Source organism: Bombus vancouverensis, chromosome 2 (assembly GCF_051014615.1).
Source record: "Bombus vancouverensis nearcticus chromosome 2, iyBomVanc1_principal, whole genome shotgun sequence".
Classification (NCBI taxonomy): Eukaryota; Metazoa; Arthropoda; class Insecta; order Hymenoptera; family Apidae; genus Bombus; species Bombus vancouverensis.
In genome coordinates, this window is record NC_134912.1 from 2,190,528 (window position 1) to 2,208,131 (window position 17,604).

The 17,604-nt window shown below is 34.3% G+C and overlaps 3 protein-coding genes across 4 annotated transcripts; 1 reads left to right on the forward strand and 2 right to left on the reverse strand.

The window, feature by feature from the left end:
• Window positions 1-343: 343 nt before the first annotated feature.
• On the reverse strand, window positions 344-4,626 carry Ubi-p63E (Polyubiquitin-63E). Its single transcript, XM_033346662.2, has 2 exons — window positions 4,467-4,626; window positions 344-3,384 (listed from the first exon to the last, which is right to left on the reverse strand). The coding sequence occupies exon 2, from the start codon at window positions 3,376-3,378 to the stop codon at window positions 865-867; it is 2,514 nt and encodes an 837-aa protein (XP_033202553.1). The 5' UTR covers window positions 3,379-3,384; window positions 4,467-4,626; the 3' UTR covers window positions 344-864.
• Window positions 4,627-6,885: 2,259 nt separating this feature from the next.
• Zn72D (Zinc-finger protein 72D) lies at window positions 6,886-15,542 on the reverse strand. 2 transcript variants are annotated; one of them, XM_033346661.2, is made up of 11 exons: window positions 15,344-15,542; window positions 14,905-15,068; window positions 14,445-14,786; window positions 13,474-13,929; window positions 12,658-13,371; window positions 12,254-12,578; window positions 11,983-12,170; window positions 10,857-11,005; window positions 9,533-9,628; window positions 9,148-9,268; window positions 6,886-8,872 (listed from the first exon to the last, which is right to left on the reverse strand). In XM_033346661.2, exons 1-11 carry the CDS (start codon window positions 15,391-15,393, stop codon window positions 8,589-8,591), a joined length of 2,889 nt encoding a protein of 962 aa, XP_033202552.1. In that variant the 5' UTR covers window positions 15,394-15,542; the 3' UTR covers window positions 6,886-8,588. The 2 variants fall into 2 exon arrangements, with proteins under 2 accessions (XP_033202552.1, XP_033202551.1); XM_033346660.2 differs by having other exon boundaries at window positions 13,474-14,040.
• Window positions 15,543-15,598: 56 nt separating this feature from the next.
• On the forward strand, window positions 15,599-17,569 carry betaggt-I (geranylgeranyl transferase type-1 subunit beta). The gene is made up of 3 exons (XM_033346671.2): window positions 15,599-16,557; window positions 16,667-17,027; window positions 17,104-17,569. The coding sequence occupies exons 1-3, from the start codon at window positions 16,021-16,023 to the stop codon at window positions 17,214-17,216; spliced, it is 1,011 nt and encodes a 336-aa protein (XP_033202562.1). The 5' UTR covers window positions 15,599-16,020; the 3' UTR covers window positions 17,217-17,569.
• The last annotated feature ends 35 nt before the right edge of the window (window positions 17,570-17,604 follow it).

Here is a 17,604-nt window from a genome sequence, read left to right on the forward strand (position 1 = left end):
CTATATATATTGTTTAGATTAGAACGAATATGATGTATAATCATTATAAATTTTCGTATGGCTCTAATCGATTTAAGGTCAAAGTACAACGAGAAAATATTTCTTGTAGAGAGCTAATTTTGTATTACTATTACGTATTCTACTACAAGATTTCTTTGTTAGATAAACAATATCGTAATTTATTTTAAAAATTAGTGTAATACGTTATATTGTACGATACTGTAATGCAAATTAAAGAATATAATATAAAATCTATATAAAAAAAATGTAATATTCCAATGTATTTAATTCGTATTGTAGATAATAGCTTACAGTTCACTGGAAAATAAATCCTTAGGGAAGATTATTATTCTCTCTTATTTATTCAAGCTTTAGTCCATGGGCGTACCTACCCCTTTTGAATACAAATACATAACAATTACATTATAACTAATAAATATTCATTTCAAAATCCTACTGACGCGACATCTGAACGAAACGATCAGAAATTACTGACATCCAAATACCTTTCATTTCACTTTTATACTTGCACCAATACATCAAATTTTCAATTATAAAACTAAATTAAGTCTTAAGCAAGATTATTATATACAACATAGATTATATACAATAAATTTTAAACGAGAATATCATAACATGAATAATTTTTAATTTAAATTAAATAAATCTATGCTGTAAATTTATTATCCTTAGGAAGGAATAATATAAATGAGAAAAAAGCTATTTATAATCCATTTATTTCAAGTAAATACTTAATAAGATTATATATCACGCAATCAATAGCTATGATGGCTAAAAGTAAAAAAATTAGTTTCTATTTACTTAATATAATTTTTTAAATTAAGGTGCGATCAATATATTAAATCATCGGCCACCACGAAGGCGAAGAACAAGATGAAGAGTTGACTCCTTTTGAATATTATAGTCGGACAGCGTGCGTCCATCCTCCAATTGTTTACCAGCAAAGATCAATCTCTGTTGATCGGGTGGAATACCTTCTTTATCCTGAATCTTGGCCTTGACATTTTCGATAGTGTCTGAAGCCTCAACTTCTAGAGTTATCGTTTTCCCAGTAAGGGTTTTTACAAAAATTTGCATTCCTCCTCTGAGACGAAGAACAAGGTGAAGAGTTGATTCCTTCTGAATATTGTAATCTGATAGTGTGCGTCCATCTTCCAGTTGTTTACCCGCAAAAATCAATCTCTGTTGATCTGGCGGAATTCCTTCCTTGTCTTGAATTTTTGCTTTCACGTTCTCAATAGTATCAGAAGCTTCAACTTCTAAGGTGATAGTTTTCCCAGTAAGGGTTTTTACAAAAATTTGCATTCCTCCTCTCAGACGAAGTACAAGATGAAGAGTCGATTCCTTTTGAATATTATAGTCAGACAGCGTACGTCCGTCTTCCAATTGTTTACCAGCAAAGATCAATCTTTGTTGGTCTGGAGGAATTCCTTCTTTATCTTGAATTTTTGCTTTTACATTTTCTATTGTGTCGGAAGCTTCAACTTCAAGTGTGATAGTTTTTCCTGTAAGGGTTTTGACGAAAATTTGCATACCACCACGAAGGCGAAGAACAAGGTGAAGAGTCGATTCTTTCTGAATATTATAGTCTGACAGCGTGCGTCCGTCTTCCAATTGTTTACCAGCGAAGATCAATCTCTGTTGATCTGGCGGAATACCTTCTTTATCCTGAATCTTGGCCTTGACATTTTCAATAGTGTCTGAAGCCTCAACTTCTAGAGTTATCGTTTTCCCAGTAAGTGTTTTTACAAAAATTTGCATTCCTCCTCTGAGACGAAGAACAAGATGAAGAGTCGATTCCTTTTGAATATTATAGTCGGACAGCGTACGTCCGTCTTCCAATTGTTTACCAGCAAAAATCAATCTTTGTTGATCCGGCGGAATTCCTTCCTTGTCTTGAATTTTTGCTTTCACGTTCTCAATAGTATCAGAAGCTTCAACTTCTAAGGTGATAGTTTTCCCAGTAAGGGTTTTTACAAAAATTTGCATTCCTCCTCTCAGACGAAGTACAAGATGCAGGGTTGATTCCTTTTGTATATTGTAATCAGAGAGTGTGCGTCCATCTTCAAGTTGCTTTCCAGCAAAGATCAATCTTTGTTGGTCTGGAGGAATTCCTTCTTTATCTTGAATTTTTGCTTTTACATTTTCTATCGTATCGGAAGCTTCAACTTCAAGTGTGATAGTTTTTCCTGTAAGGGTCTTGACGAAAATTTGCATACCACCACGAAGGCGAAGAACAAGGTGAAGAGTCGATTCTTTCTGAATATTATAGTCTGACAGCGTGCGTCCGTCTTCCAATTGTTTACCAGCGAAGATCAATCTCTGTTGATCTGGCGGAATACCTTCTTTATCCTGAATCTTGGCCTTGACATTTTCAATAGTGTCTGAAGCCTCAACTTCCAGAGTTATCGTTTTTCCTGTAAGGGTTTTTACAAAAATTTGCATTCCTCCTCTGAGACGAAGAACAAGATGAAGAGTCGATTCCTTTTGAATATTATAGTCGGACAGCGTGCGTCCGTCTTCCAATTGTTTACCAGCGAAGATCAATCTCTGTTGATCGGGTGGAATACCTTCTTTATCCTGAATCTTGGCTTTGACATTTTCAATAGTGTCTGAAGCCTCAACTTCTAGAGTTATCGTTTTTCCTGTAAGGGTCTTGACGAAAATTTGCATACCACCACGAAGACGAAGAACAAGGTGGAGAGTTGATTCCTTCTGAATGTTGTAATCTGATAGTGTGCGTCCATCTTCCAGTTGTTTACCCGCAAAAATCAATCTCTGTTGATCTGGCGGAATTCCTTCCTTGTCTTGAATTTTTGCTTTTACATTTTCTATCGTATCGGAAGCTTCAACTTCAAGTGTGATAGTTTTTCCTGTAAGGGTCTTGACGAAAATTTGCATACCACCACGAAGGCGAAGAACAAGGTGAAGAGTCGATTCTTTCTGAATATTATAGTCGGACAACGTACGTCCGTCTTCCAATTGTTTACCAGCGAAGATCAATCTCTGTTGATCGGGTGGAATACCTTCTTTATCCTGAATCTTGGCCTTGACATTTTCGATAGTGTCTGAAGCCTCAACTTCTAGAGTTATCGTTTTTCCTGTAAGGGTCTTGACGAAAATTTGCATTCCTCCTCTCAGACGAAGTACAAGATGCAGGGTTGATTCCTTTTGTATATTGTAATCAGAAAGTGTGCGCCCATCTTCCAATTGTTTACCAGCAAAGATCAACCTCTGTTGGTCTGGAGGAATACCTTCTTTATCTTGAATCTTTGCTTTCACGTTCTCAATTGTATCGGAAGCTTCAACTTCAAGGGTGATAGTTTTTCCTGTCAGTGTCTTGACGAAGATCTGCATGATTATCTGTTACAAAATAAAATAAATTTTGTACTCAATTAGTGGATACTAACATGTATTCATATTAACGAAAAGAAATGTTCTCTTTGAAATTTGAGTATGTTATTTATGTATTCTACTAGCATATTATAAGCTTTTTGTTTCCTGCATTTAGTACCATTTTTATATTACTTTTTACATAACTGTCTATCATATCTGATACTTCAGACAGCTTTCATCAGATATATTCCTAGTATCATAAATCACTTCACGTATCGTTTTGAAACAAAATAATCTTTGTCTTTCATTTCAACAGAATAAAAATGGTAGTATTTTGTGCACAATTATATTAAAAAGAATTATATAAATTAAAAATTTTCCATATTATTCCACAAATATAGTTATTCTCGAGGTATAATTCGCTGTAGCTTAAAGTCAACGGCTTTTATTTGTGCACTTTTTTAGAATAATCGTATGAAAGGCTTCAATCTGAATAATGCTAAGTGACACAGAGGTAATGGCGTCATACTGGAGAATCAATAATCGCCATTTTGTTTTCTGTTACTACGCAGCAGAAACGTAACGAATGATATGGAAAATTCTAGAGTTTTCTCAACAATTAATTATTAAAGATTCTTCGATTATATTAATATATGTATTTTAAATATATAGAAAATACATCCTTCGAAATTTTGTTAAAAATAGATCTTAAACTTTGCATTTGTGGTTGACGTCTTCAAGATCACTACTGTTACATTAAATTATGTTGCATTATTATTTTATTATTATCTCTAAACAGTGCATTGGAGAATTTAAATACTGATAATTAACTCTTTCACTGCTGAAACTGTAATAATACGTTCTCTGAAATGCATGTCCGTCATACTGAACCCATTAAATTCGTAGATTTCACATAGCGTATAACCAATCGATTACAAAATTTGTTCAGCACTGGTCGTCTTGTTGCAGGAAATATATTCAGCAGTAAGAATAAAATAATTTAGGACAAAAAGGAAGTAAAAATCGGAAAAAATAAGAAAATCTACAATTATCGAAAATTAAAATACAACAAATTCATAATGTATATAATAAACAAACGAAAGTTTTACCTTCTTTGTAGTAGCTCGTTGCAGCAAAAATTTCAATAAAATTTAAGGAGTCTCACGTTCTGCCTCTGAAAACACCCAACGTCCTATACTGAACTGAATCGAAACCACAGAGAACGTCCCTTTTATATCAGGAATAATAAGTCTTACTGATCATGCGCAAGCATGTCAGAAGATTCCTAGAAAGATGCCTATTGGTTTATATTTTTATCGTCATCGAATCTCTGACGTCGCTACGTTTGGTTGGTTTTGAGACAAAGGCTATTCTTTGTGGAATAAATTTTATTAAATTGATACCGTTTATAAAATCATTTATGGCACATTATTAGTTTTGAAATGATACGTCTCCACCAACCGAAATTTTTATTTATATGTAAATACATATGTTTCTATGAGCTGTCACATGTTGATGATAATATTATACAGCTAGAGGGCGCATAGGAAAACTGTTAAACAAAGAAAACTAATGATTCATTGTTTTTCAGAATATATTTTCTAGTAAATTCGCTATACATATAACCAACATTTATACACAATATACTAATTTTATCATTTTCCAGAAATCTCAATATTTAAGAAGTTACGTATGTGTACGTGCGTGTTTGTATATAGAGCATACGTTGGTTATGTTTAGAATATTTTTTATTTGGATGAATTTTACAATCAATTGAACACATTAATCAATTTAAGTCGATTTTAATCTTCTAAGCAATTTGATCGATTTGATATTAAATTATCCTAAAAATTCAAATAATAAAAATTGTCGCACAAAAACAATTCACTATTCATACGTGTCACATCAATATTGAAGTCATGCTACATCGCAATACGATACTAGGCTGATGTAATAATCTTGGAATTGATGAAAACTTATTAATTTGATAATAAGAATTTATTTTACAAAAAAATATTAGGATATTGAAGTAATATTTCAAATTAGGCACTGCAATCAAGGTTATACATATATTTTAATGTAATTAAAGCGATGTAATTGTTTTTTTTAAAATAACATTTCGTTGATATTATTTACCAAATATTTTTGGCAAAGCGTAATGAAAATAGCATTTTTTTTTTTGTATATTTCAACAAAAATAAACAAAAATGCAATTAGACAAATCATGACTATGAAAATAGATTAAAATTCTGTTTATATGATTGTTTTACATGAAATACATGACAATTTCAAAAAACAGGCGTTTACTTACGATACTATGTACAATTTTAACATGTTGAATGCCATTCTATTTTTACAGAGACTGCCCGTGGCACCTAGTTGCACCAAACAGAATGAATGTTATATAAAATTATGTTCGTAATTTACAAAAATTATTTTCTTAAATTAAAGATGATGAATTTTGTATTATGCGATACATATTATTTTGAAATATTACTTACAAGAGATAAGTTATGATGTATAATTATGTTTAATGAATTTATCTCACAGAGGTCACCGGCGACCCCCATGGCACTAAAGTGCGACTTCACGCGAATCACTTTTTTTTGCGATTATCAATTATCTCATATTATTTCTTCGCGTTGTTAAATAATTGTTCCACATCTTTATTCTTGTCGAGAGCGTTTAACAATCAGGTAGGAGTATTTAATTTTTTATAAGTCGTAAAATATTGTGAAGACTGTGCTGATTCACCCTTACTTTGTTTAGAGTATTTCAACACGACACATCGCAATATGCATCGCATCGTAATATATAGGTTTATATTTCATGTATAAATAAAACTATTTCTACATTAATTCATTACTACATGCTTCATTAATTTCGTCATACCATTGTACTAACAATGATAATAATGAAAAATTTATAACTATTGACATTTGTTTAAATCATGTATTTCTACTAATCTTGTCGCTCCGGTTACCGGTGACCCCGTGGCATTCAACGTGTTAATTTAATATTTCATCATTAACATCGAAGTAACCAGCTTTAAGTACCTAGACAATTATGTAATTGATCAATAATTACAACAAATCATTAGTATAAGGAAAAAAAACGAAAAATCTCGCATTTAATATAGCTGAACTCTAAGAACAATATATTTACCTTCTACTATCGAAGTACGTTTATAATAAAACATGTAATAGCTTTTCTCACATGAAATAAATCACATATTGTTCTTAAAAGTAAAGTATAATTAGAATGGCACAGCGAACGTTTGATATGATTTTTCTGTATGAAAAAAATATAACGTAATTCCCACCTTAATTTCAGTACATCATCCAGTTCTCAATACTGAAAAGATAATATGCATTATTTAGATTTGAAACTTTATAAAGGCTCTACACACACGTTTTTGTAGATTTGAGGTACTGAATGAAAAAAATTTGTGAATTTCCTTCGTAATATATCTGCAGATATGTAGCGCATTACATTACATTAATATTTGGTTTAACAAATAATAATAAATTAAAGATATTACACATGTCTCTCATATATTTAAATATATACAAACATACTTTAATTAATACTGTAAAACAGAAAAAACGAAAATGGCTTAATACTCTGTCTTATAATGATTCAAAACCTGTATCAGTCCAACCTAATTAAAGGACGAAGATAAGAAGCAGAAAAATCGAAATTATGAAATTTGAATATCATTAATACACTTATTTGAAAGGACTAGTTGCACCAAACAGAATGAATGTTACATGAAATTATGTTCGTAATTTATATAAATTATCTTCTTAAATTAAACGTAAATTATATTTCCTTTGCTTTTATATCCTATCTTCTACATGTTTCATTAAAAAATTAATACAATATCAGTCTCAGTTCTACTCGGTGCCATCCAAAAATAAATTAACTTTCTTTTTATCTCAAGTGTTCTTTTTTTCTGTAAAAGATTAGCTAATTATAATCTTACAATCGAAGTGCTATTGTGTGTGTGGCCTTCTTGTTAAAGAGGATGCTTATTATCAACTCATCTTATTTGTAAAAGCTCTTACACGATATTGTAATATGCAAAGGAATATGGAAGTGAAGAAAACCTTATTCTTATCTCATGCATGTTCGATTTATTCAATCATTGCATGTGTACAACAGAAGATTCATACACTAGGTCAAAAAAATTTATTAAATGTGAACATTTTGAAATAGTATTCGATTTCCGGTGAAATTTGTAAACAAACTACAGGAAAATATTAAGAATTCTTGACACGTGCACTTAACCCTCATTAGACAGCAAAGCGTTTATTTTAATGATTGATTTTTCAACTCTGCTTTCTTGGAATCTTCTGCGTGAATCAGTACACGCGGTGTGAACATACGTTGTTAGGAGTTGTTTATGCAGGGAAACATTCTGCACTTCTTTACGACTACACACACAACATACACACGAATTCTCAATACAAACTAACCTACTTTTAACTTTTCAAAACTTATAAATGTTCAGTTTTTACACCACCCTTTCTATTAAACTTTTGTCATACATTGTGACTTTGAAATATAGCTAAATAAGTAATTCAAAACTAATTAACGCATTCATCATTTCCTTTGACAAAATCCTAGTGCTGGAACTAATCGTACCAATTGCCTGTTTGGGAAAGATCTTTAGTCTTTTTAGAAGTATCCAGTGAAATATTTGCAAAAGTGTAACTATTTTAAAAGTAACATCATGCTTATTTTTATAATAATTGTAAAAACTAGAATTCACGTAAAATAAATTTAATAAATGAAATCCGAAATATTGTATTATTTTAAAGATGTTTGGAACTTGCTAAAAAATTAAGTTGCTCATAACAGACAAAGCAATACATAATGTTTTGTCATTAAAATATTAAACTTAGTACTAATAGAAACGTGATAACTCTATGATATTATTATACATTCAAAAACAAAGTCAAGGTGCAATGATATAATCCGACCTAATAATTTCTTTCGCCATTAAAATCACGATTGCGAATTAAAACGATGCGCTATTGGTTGTCCAAAGGGAGATACATTCCAAATAATTACAATACTGTATTAATAGATCATTAGTCTTGTTTTAAACTTTGATATCTTTCCAATATAGAAACAACCTCATTGAACAAGCAATTGACACGAGAAAATTTTATTTCTTATACTATATAAGTTATGAGTAAATCGATAAAGCGAATATTTTGGTAGATCTACTTGGAGTCAGTCTCCATTTTGATCTCCTCTGCTTTTTTATCCTTTTTTGAAGCTTCACTATCTGTTCCTTCTCCATTACTGTTGTCACGTCTTCGTTTTCTAGCATATCGGCCCTTATATTTAGGTGGCGGAAGTTGTTCCATGCCCAAAACTTTATGAATTTGACGAAATGCAACTAATCGCAAAGCATGTTGCGCTGAAGCAGTTATATCTTCCCTTTGTTGGGCTGTCATATTGCCTATTGCATCAACTGGCTCTTTTTCGCACGGATCAGATAATCCTATGAAGAAATACATTATTCATAACCTGTGTAATTCAATACAAAACTATATAAAATTTTATATAAGTATATAAAAATCAGATTGCCAATCATCTATGCAATACTGCAAAATTTCCATTGAGATAAAAAGATCGAAATACTCGATCTTGGAACCTACAATGGATTTCACAATACACTCAGTCTCGTCATCAAAATCATCATTTGGTTTTACGATTTTAAAAAATTTGAATTTTTGTACTGATTATATTAATTAGCGGGAAGATATTACGATATACCTGGGCTTCCTGGAAGCAATATTCCGCCAGCAACGCATTCTAGAAGTCTTCTTAATGCTTCACCTGGACTAAGAGGTCCTCCAGCAGTACTAATCACTTTCTCAGTTAACAATTCTAGTGCCTGAAAGAAGATTGAACACCTGTTTGTTTCTATCTAATCCTTATATTCTGACCGGGACTGAATCCAGCCAAAATATAAAGAAGAGTCTATATCAGAAATTCTACATTAACGTGAAATAGACAGAATCCTCGGCTACTATGCAAGACAGTACTGTATTCAGTTTTGAATTTTTTGAATTATCATTGAATAGTTACAAATCACTTTGTTCTACTTCTAATAAAATCAGATATCATATATGCATCATAAAAGTCGTTTCATACTAACCCATGGGTTTAATGGTCCCCACGTGGGTACACGGTTACAAAGATCACGCATTATGCGAATGACCATAACACAGCTCTGCAGTGAAGTTGCTCTAGCCTGTTAAATACGATCAGTATTTTAGTACATACAATTTGATACACACTTTAAAGTCTCTGAGTCTTCTGGAGATGCGACACCCTAAACTACTTTTAATTTGCTTTGTGTGGGCTTTAGCTATCCTCCCAGCCTCGTGCCTATAGCTCCTAAATATTAGCCCATATCAAAATTATCGGGTGTTTATTAAGTATTTCCTGAACAATTAATGCCTAACATAATATTTAAAAAAAAGTGCAACGTATCAGAAAAACTGTACACTTGTCGAACTGCCAAATACAACTATTGAACTTATAACTGAAAAACACCCGATATACTTATGACACCACTGTGTGTTTGTGCTTGTCTGTCTTTCAATATTTAACAGTGCTTTCAATGCACATTATGTAGAAAGTATGAAATAAAGTACATATGTATAAAGAGAAATACACTAACTTCAAGGATTTCTAAGACAGACCTAGAACAGACTCAGTCTAGGCTACAATGCATTAAGATTAATCCAGAATAATGAATAAGCTTGATCATAAGCATCGTAAAGCAATTTAGTGCATTATAAACAAAACAAACAAAACTACATCTTTTGAAGAAAAATTACGTACTTTTAACACGACTTTCTGCAAACAGTTTCCTATTATTCTGGATGTTGATGATTTGAAGTAAAGCAAATGTAAATGCTTTTGATGTGCATTAATATTTTAAATGCTACAATTCACGTTTACATTATGCTTATACTTCTTGCCTGAGACTATCTGATTGCACGTTCGATGTATTCTGTTTCTGAAATTATGCTATACATACACTTCTTTCTCTTCCTTTTTCCCTTTTTAATCAAATTCTGCCAATAATAAAATATTGCCACTACCATCCACTTATAATAACTAACACATTGATTATAAATTACAAATAGTACATGACAAAGATTTTCGGATTAACTACCATAAAATGTAATATTAGTGGATAAAGTGGATTGGCAAACCTACAAAACTGAAACATCAAACGTGATCAAATAAACATTTCAGACAAAATCATATCAACAAGAAGATAGATAGTAATAAAAATAAAATTGTCACAAGGCTGGAAGTTCTAAGACTGCTCTTTTTGGCGGACAGAGAGAGAGGACAACTTGCACGCGTTTCACGTATTAGGAAAAAATAACAGAAAACAGTCACTAGTGCCAACAAAATGGCACTGACAATTCGAGATCTTGAACTGAGAGTTGATTGATTCAAACCTGAAACCACTTGGCATGCCTGAGTGCAGCTAAAGCCTCCAAACACTTAGCCTTGGGAAGTACATCCGGTGGATCCGGTTTCGTCACAGCGGGCGCCGCGGGCGTTGTTTGCGGTTGAGCAGCTCCCTGTTGCTGCTGTCCAGCATTATCTGAGATTCCAACAAAGAAAGCACAACACGCTTAGACAACACTTAGAGTGTTTGATCATGCCCAACTTGGGTTTTCCCTCTATGTATAATTATATTTTAACTCAAGTACATCAAACTTGAGGGCATAGTCTAAAACATTCTCATTGAAATAAAAATAAACCTAATCGAATGTAGTACATAACAATGATGCATTACTCCTATTCCTGGACGTCCTTTCTTCGCGTTACAAAAGAACGACCGACGTTTCTTACTAAAATTGACAGCGTTACTTAAAATTGAATATTAAAATAACGCTATCAAAAGAATCGTCGGTTAAGAATAAGGAGTTAACTGCGCATTGTGTATTATGCGTACAGCATTCGATGATAGAGGGTTTTCATTAAAATTATTAATGCATGATCAAAAAGTCCATAGTTTTAAGATTGCCTCAGCGTTGTTTCCTCATACCAAAAGCGTGTCCACGTTCATAATAACATATTATCTTCCTTAATGGAGACTCCAGCTTAACTATTATCGACATAACTTATAAAGTATACTACTACAAATTAACTTAAAACGAAGAAAAGCGACATCTAATCGTACCAAGTTTACGCTCTCTCTATTCCGTTAAAAAATGGCTGTTAATATATTTCTATCTACGCTCTTACATATTTTTAAATAGTAATGCCTTTCAAAAATATAAATTATACTCAGTCGTGGACACACTAAAATGCGGCTGTATCAAAAAGAAAAAGGAATTTTTCATGTTAGAGCGTATATACACTGGCAACCGTTGAAGTCCTTGGCTGCCCCTGCATCATCCTGGTGCTTAGAAAAATTTACAAAGAAGCTTTTGGGCCATGAAAAGAACAAACAAAATTCATAAACCACGTTTTCAAGATAGTAGCATGAAAATAAAAAATGCTTTCTGTAAAATCTCTAAAATTATCAGTTATCCTTTTCTTGGCCACTATGAAAATATAAAACGATCAAATCACCTGCAGCAGCAGCTGGTTTGGGAGTTTCGCGCATTAAAGGACTGGTAAGTGTTACGCTAACAGTCACGCTGCCCCCTGAAACAGTTAATGCTGCTGACTCTGGGTGTTTCCCAACATTGTAAGTATCCTCGGGAGCTACGATCTTCAACTGTGCCGGAAGTATCTCAGCAACTTTATTTAATAATGATCTGTAAATAAGAAAATATTTATATATGAATTTGTGTACAAAATTATATATTTATATACAAATACATAAATTTTTCCAACTAACCGTGTTGGTTTTTCTGCACACAGGACTACAAGACAAACGTGATTGTCACCAGATAATAGAAGTCCCTTCGCTAAATTGCCAACACGCATTACCCCTCTTAATATCCTGGAATCTTCTTTTTCCTTTTGGAATGAAAACAAATTGCCGTCGCTGCCATCTTCTTTCTGCGGCGTTATTGTTTTCTTTTTGTCAGAATCTTCTTTAATTTTGACTATATCTGCATTTTGTTGCTGTTGTTGTGACTGCTGTTGTTGAGGTTGCTGCGGTGTAGTCGTAGTTGGAGCCGTTGAAGTAGCATTAGTAATAGATGGAGCTGTTTTCTTGCCTGCAATTATAAAAATATTTTAACTATGCTACAGATATAAAATATAAAATAAGAAAAAGATAAAAGAAGAAATAATTACCTGCTTCTGCCAATGTATCAGATACAAATTTCAATGCCTTTTCAGTATGTGAAACGATCTTCTGAACTGCCAGCAGTTCCTGTTCTTTAGGATATATGGTGGTATGATGAGCTAATACATGTTTGTCATCTGATGAATCTGGCCTTCTTTGAGGACCAGGGAACATCATCATCGGTGGTGGTCCTGGGAAAGGACGTGGCATTGGTGGAGCTCCAGGTCCACGTCCATAGCGTCGATACCACTCATAGTACTCACATTCTTCTTCATAGCGTCGTCTCTCTTCCCAATACATCATTTCCTCATCCATCATTGGACCCATAGGTCCCAATTGATTAATTTCTTCTCTACGTCGTAAATAGTCGTCTCGCATTTGTTGTCTACGAAATTTTTCTTCTAACATCTTTCTTTGCTTCAAACTTGGTTTCATATCAACAACTAAGTCGGGATTAACTTTTTTCTTATAAGCAAATCTGTGTCGTCTTCCTTTCATATGCATATCTTTGGCATTGGGGTCATTAAATCTGCATTCACAAAGCTTACAATTAAAACTTATGATTTTTCCATCTTCGGATTTGTTTTCTTCTATGTACTCTTGACCAACTGGTTGAATATCTTTTTCATCAACAGCTGCTTCTTCGACAGTTTCCTCTGTTGCAGTTTCTTCTGTCTTAATTTCCGGGGCTTGATTTTGATTTACAGTCCCCAAATTTCCAGCTGCAAATATTACACATGATATTAATATGTATTTCGTAGCTATCAAATTTGTATATTCAATTTAACATAGAATGTGTATCTGTAAAAAAAAGGATTACTTACAAGCAACAAAGTTAATTTTAGGAGTAGCTGTTACAGTAGGCTTCTTAACCCCTGTAGTTTTAGCTGCGGCTGCTGGTTTTGGGTTCAAAACTGTTGGATCTGCGCTTGGTATCGGTTTACCAAGTTTAGTGTGTAACTTAACAACTTTTTGATGTTTAGCCCCCCTAATATGAGCAGCATAAGCATCATTTCCAGTACAAGTTACATCACAAAGTTCGCAACGTAGACTGTTGCCTGCGCCACGTGCCGGTGGTTGTTGCGGTACTTTCAGAGAAGCTTCTTTCTTCTTATGTTTTTGGCCCTCCAGATGCTCACGGTACGTTTGAGGTCCAGCACAGCTGATCTTACAGACATCGCAATAGTGTAGTTGTTGTGGCTTAGGGGGCTGCTTGGGCCGCATTGCCTTCATTCCTCCCCCTCCAGTGCCAAATCCCTTTCGTCCGTAGCCCTGCCAACCTCCAGTCTTCTGGTTAGTTGAATTGCTGTTTGCACTCTGTTGGGCTACATACATAGTCGCAGCGCTATATAGCGCTGCGTCGTAGCCGGAATACGTTGTACTCGCCGTTTCTAAGGGAAATGAAATTGAAACCTCAAACTTTGGAGGAGTCAATCCTTTATATTCATGGAACCATTCTACTAACTTGTACCCATCAAAATGAATACTTTATTCTTTTGATGAAACATTTATCACGTATAATGTATAGTAATCACAAATCTTTATATAAAGTCAATTTTATAACTTCAGAAAGATTCAATTCAGCTAAATTTTTAAGCCATGTCATGGTTTAAAATATTAGCAGAATTTTATTGTATCATTCATATGTATCAATTCCAATACCCAGAGGATCAATTTCATGTTATTAGTGCCTACATCACGGTTAGCAGGACATTTACATAGGATTTTTAATCTTGGCGAAAAATATTAACATATATACATATATATATATATATATAATTTAATGAAAACTTACTATTTGTAGCTGTCGATGGTGTAGCCGCGGGTGTTGCAGGAGCTGTATATCCTGAAGAATAGGTAGCACTTTGAGTAGGATTAGATTGCTGATAAGCTGTACTTGATGCTTGGTATGTTTTAGCTTGTCCAGTAGTAGTAGCTTGTCTGGCTGTGCCTGTATAAGCACTAGTGGTGCTATATGCAGGTTTCGCAGCTTGATAATGTGTTTCTGTAGTAGTGTAAGTCGCTGCAGCTGCAGCAGGTTGCTGATAATAAGTTTTAGCAGCGTCGTATGTAGCTGCAGGTGCAGCACGCCCGTAACCGTAATCGTATGTCTGAGCCACAGTACCAGGATTAGCAGCTATAAAGAAAAAGGACCTTATGAAACTGGAATGTAAGCACGAAAATACTGGATACTGGACTCTATTTATGAAAGAAAAGAAAGATGAAAAATATGAAATTGATTAAAATAAACTTACCAGCGTACGTGGTCCCAGTAGCGGCTGCAGCGGCGGCCGCTTGATACGTTTCGTAACCTGTAGCCGCAGCAGCAGCGGGTCGTTGAGTGTACGTGGCGGCAGTTGCCGCTGGAGTTACTGCGTATCCCGCTTGACCAGTCTGATAAGCGGCTGCGCTGGTCGCTCTGTTCGAAAGAATAAATAGGTTTTCTTACAGACAAGGAATACAATGAAAAATGGAAACGCAAAACGAAAAAGACCTCTATCGGATCCGTGCCCGGGAGAGACGCTCGATGGACGCTCTACTCTCAGCAAGAAATGGCGGCCAAGCCGGCTGGGCTCTCGCGTGCACCGATTTTAACGAACAATTATTACTCCCGCCAACGTAGTTACCGTCACGAATTTTCGAAAAACTTAACACTAGCTACTTAATAATTATGGTATGCAATCGATTTCGTACCCATATTGCGTTCCGCCGTGAGTAAACCCAAAATAATTGTTCTGAGCCATCCTTCCTCGCAGAGAATCCCGGAAAGAAGGACAATGGAGGAAGTTGTAGGGCGTGCCACGAACTCGATAGAATGGCGGCGCTGCCGCGGCTCCTATTGGTTATTCTGTTGGAGCCGGGCGCAACAATTGCAAGAATGCCGCGCCCTCAGTGGCCGCTTCCACGAGAACCCTTCGTCGTCCTCCGACAAACTACCTCCGCGCAAATCAACGCGCTACCGTACTAGCCAGAGAAACTACCGCGAGAAAGTATTCACGAAGCGGACAGATGTATACGGTTAATTGAAACTTAACTTACTGCGTGTTTTCTCGTTATCTCCGTTATCCGGGGTAGTATGTAGTTTGTGTAATTTTCGCGGCTGGTGCGTGTTGCAGTGAACGTCCGGCGTGCGCAAGAAAGGGCTAGTTTGCCGGTGACGCGTGCGTTCAGCGAATTATTTTTCACGCCCCCTATTAGTAACTGCATCTATCGTTTAGAATTGAAGCGCTCTCTAGTAGGTCTTATCATAATTCTAATGAAATCTTTTTCCACTCGCACAACCAATTTGAAAGTAATACTTACGTTCGATACGTAACCGTAAATATTTTAAATATTATTTTTTTTTTAATCATACAAACTCGCGATACATCATGCCACCGCAGTTAGCGAAGAAAAAGCATGCTAAATATTTCCAGAGGTTATTGCAAATTATGCCCAATTCATGTTCAGCAGAATTTGACTGCTCTAGACTTGCTGTGGCGTTTTTTGCTATATCAGGATTAGACATATTGAATTGCTTGAATGATCTTAGCGAACAAACTAAATTAGAAGCAATAGACTGGATCTATGGGCTTCAAGTAACCGGAGCTGGACCACGCTCCGGCTTTCAGCCTTCGACAACAATACCAAAGGATGCTCCAAAGTATCAATGTGGTCATTTAGCAATGACATATATTGGATTAGTTACTCTCTTAATTCTTGGAGATGATTTAAGTCGAGTTGACAGAGAATCTATTATTGAAGGAATGCGAGCATGTCAAAATCCAGATGGATCATTTACAGCTATTATAACAGGATGTGAAAGTGATATGAGGTTCCTTTACTGTGCTTGTTGTATATCTATAATTTTAAATGATTGGTCAGGCATTGACAAGACAAAAGCAATTGACTACATTTTAAAGAGCATTGTAAGTTTTTATCCTTTCCTCTTTTTATTTTACTTATAAAGAGTATTAACAAAAATTGGCTCTGTCTACTTAATTTTATCATAGCACAATATCTCAACAATGATTATAGTCATATGATGGAGCAATGGGCCAAGGACCTGGTCTTGAATCACATGGAGGATCTACATTTTGTGCTGTAGCTAGCCTATTTCTCATGAACGAACTTCATAATGTATTGACAAATGATCAATTAAACAGACTAAAAAGATGGTGTCTTATGAGGCAAGATAGTGGCTTTCATGGGCGACCTGGAAAACCTTCTGATACTTGTTATAGTTTTTGGGTGGGAGCAACTCTACAAATGCTTGATATTAACAAATTATCAGATCCTGATGAAAATAGGGCATTCCTGCTTGAAACTCAAGATAATATCGTGGGAGGATTTGGAAAATTTGCTGACTGTCTCCCAGATCCTCTTCATACTTATCTAGGTATGTAGCAGATAGGATATCCATAAAAATAATGTACAATAAAGATAATATACAATATGAATACCTAATTTTTTAGGTTTATGTGGTTTAAGCCTCTTAGGAGAAACTGGTTTATGCGTAATGAACGCTGCGCTTAACATCTCTGATCGAGCGTATAAACATTTACTAAAAATTCATGAAGTATGGTAATGCAGTTAACAGTCGTATAAAGTATTTGCAACAACTGAATATCATATCCAACGCACAGAGCTTAAAGTACGAAGGAAAAATAACATTTTTGCATTTCCATGGATCCTATTTGTACAGTTTCCACAGATCCTCTGTGCCTAGAATTGTTATTCCAAAAGCGTCAATTAACAAAAATATTATGATTTTGAGGTATGTTATCAATTATTCTGTTTCAATTAAGACATTTGTTGAACATGTATCCAAAGCACATATTGAAAATAAGAGGAAAAACAATAGTATAATTTAAATACATCTTAAAGTGTCATTAAGTATATACAAATTTTAAAAATTCTAATAAAAACAACAAAAAAATATGTACAAAGTATTTCTAATTGATACCCTACATCAT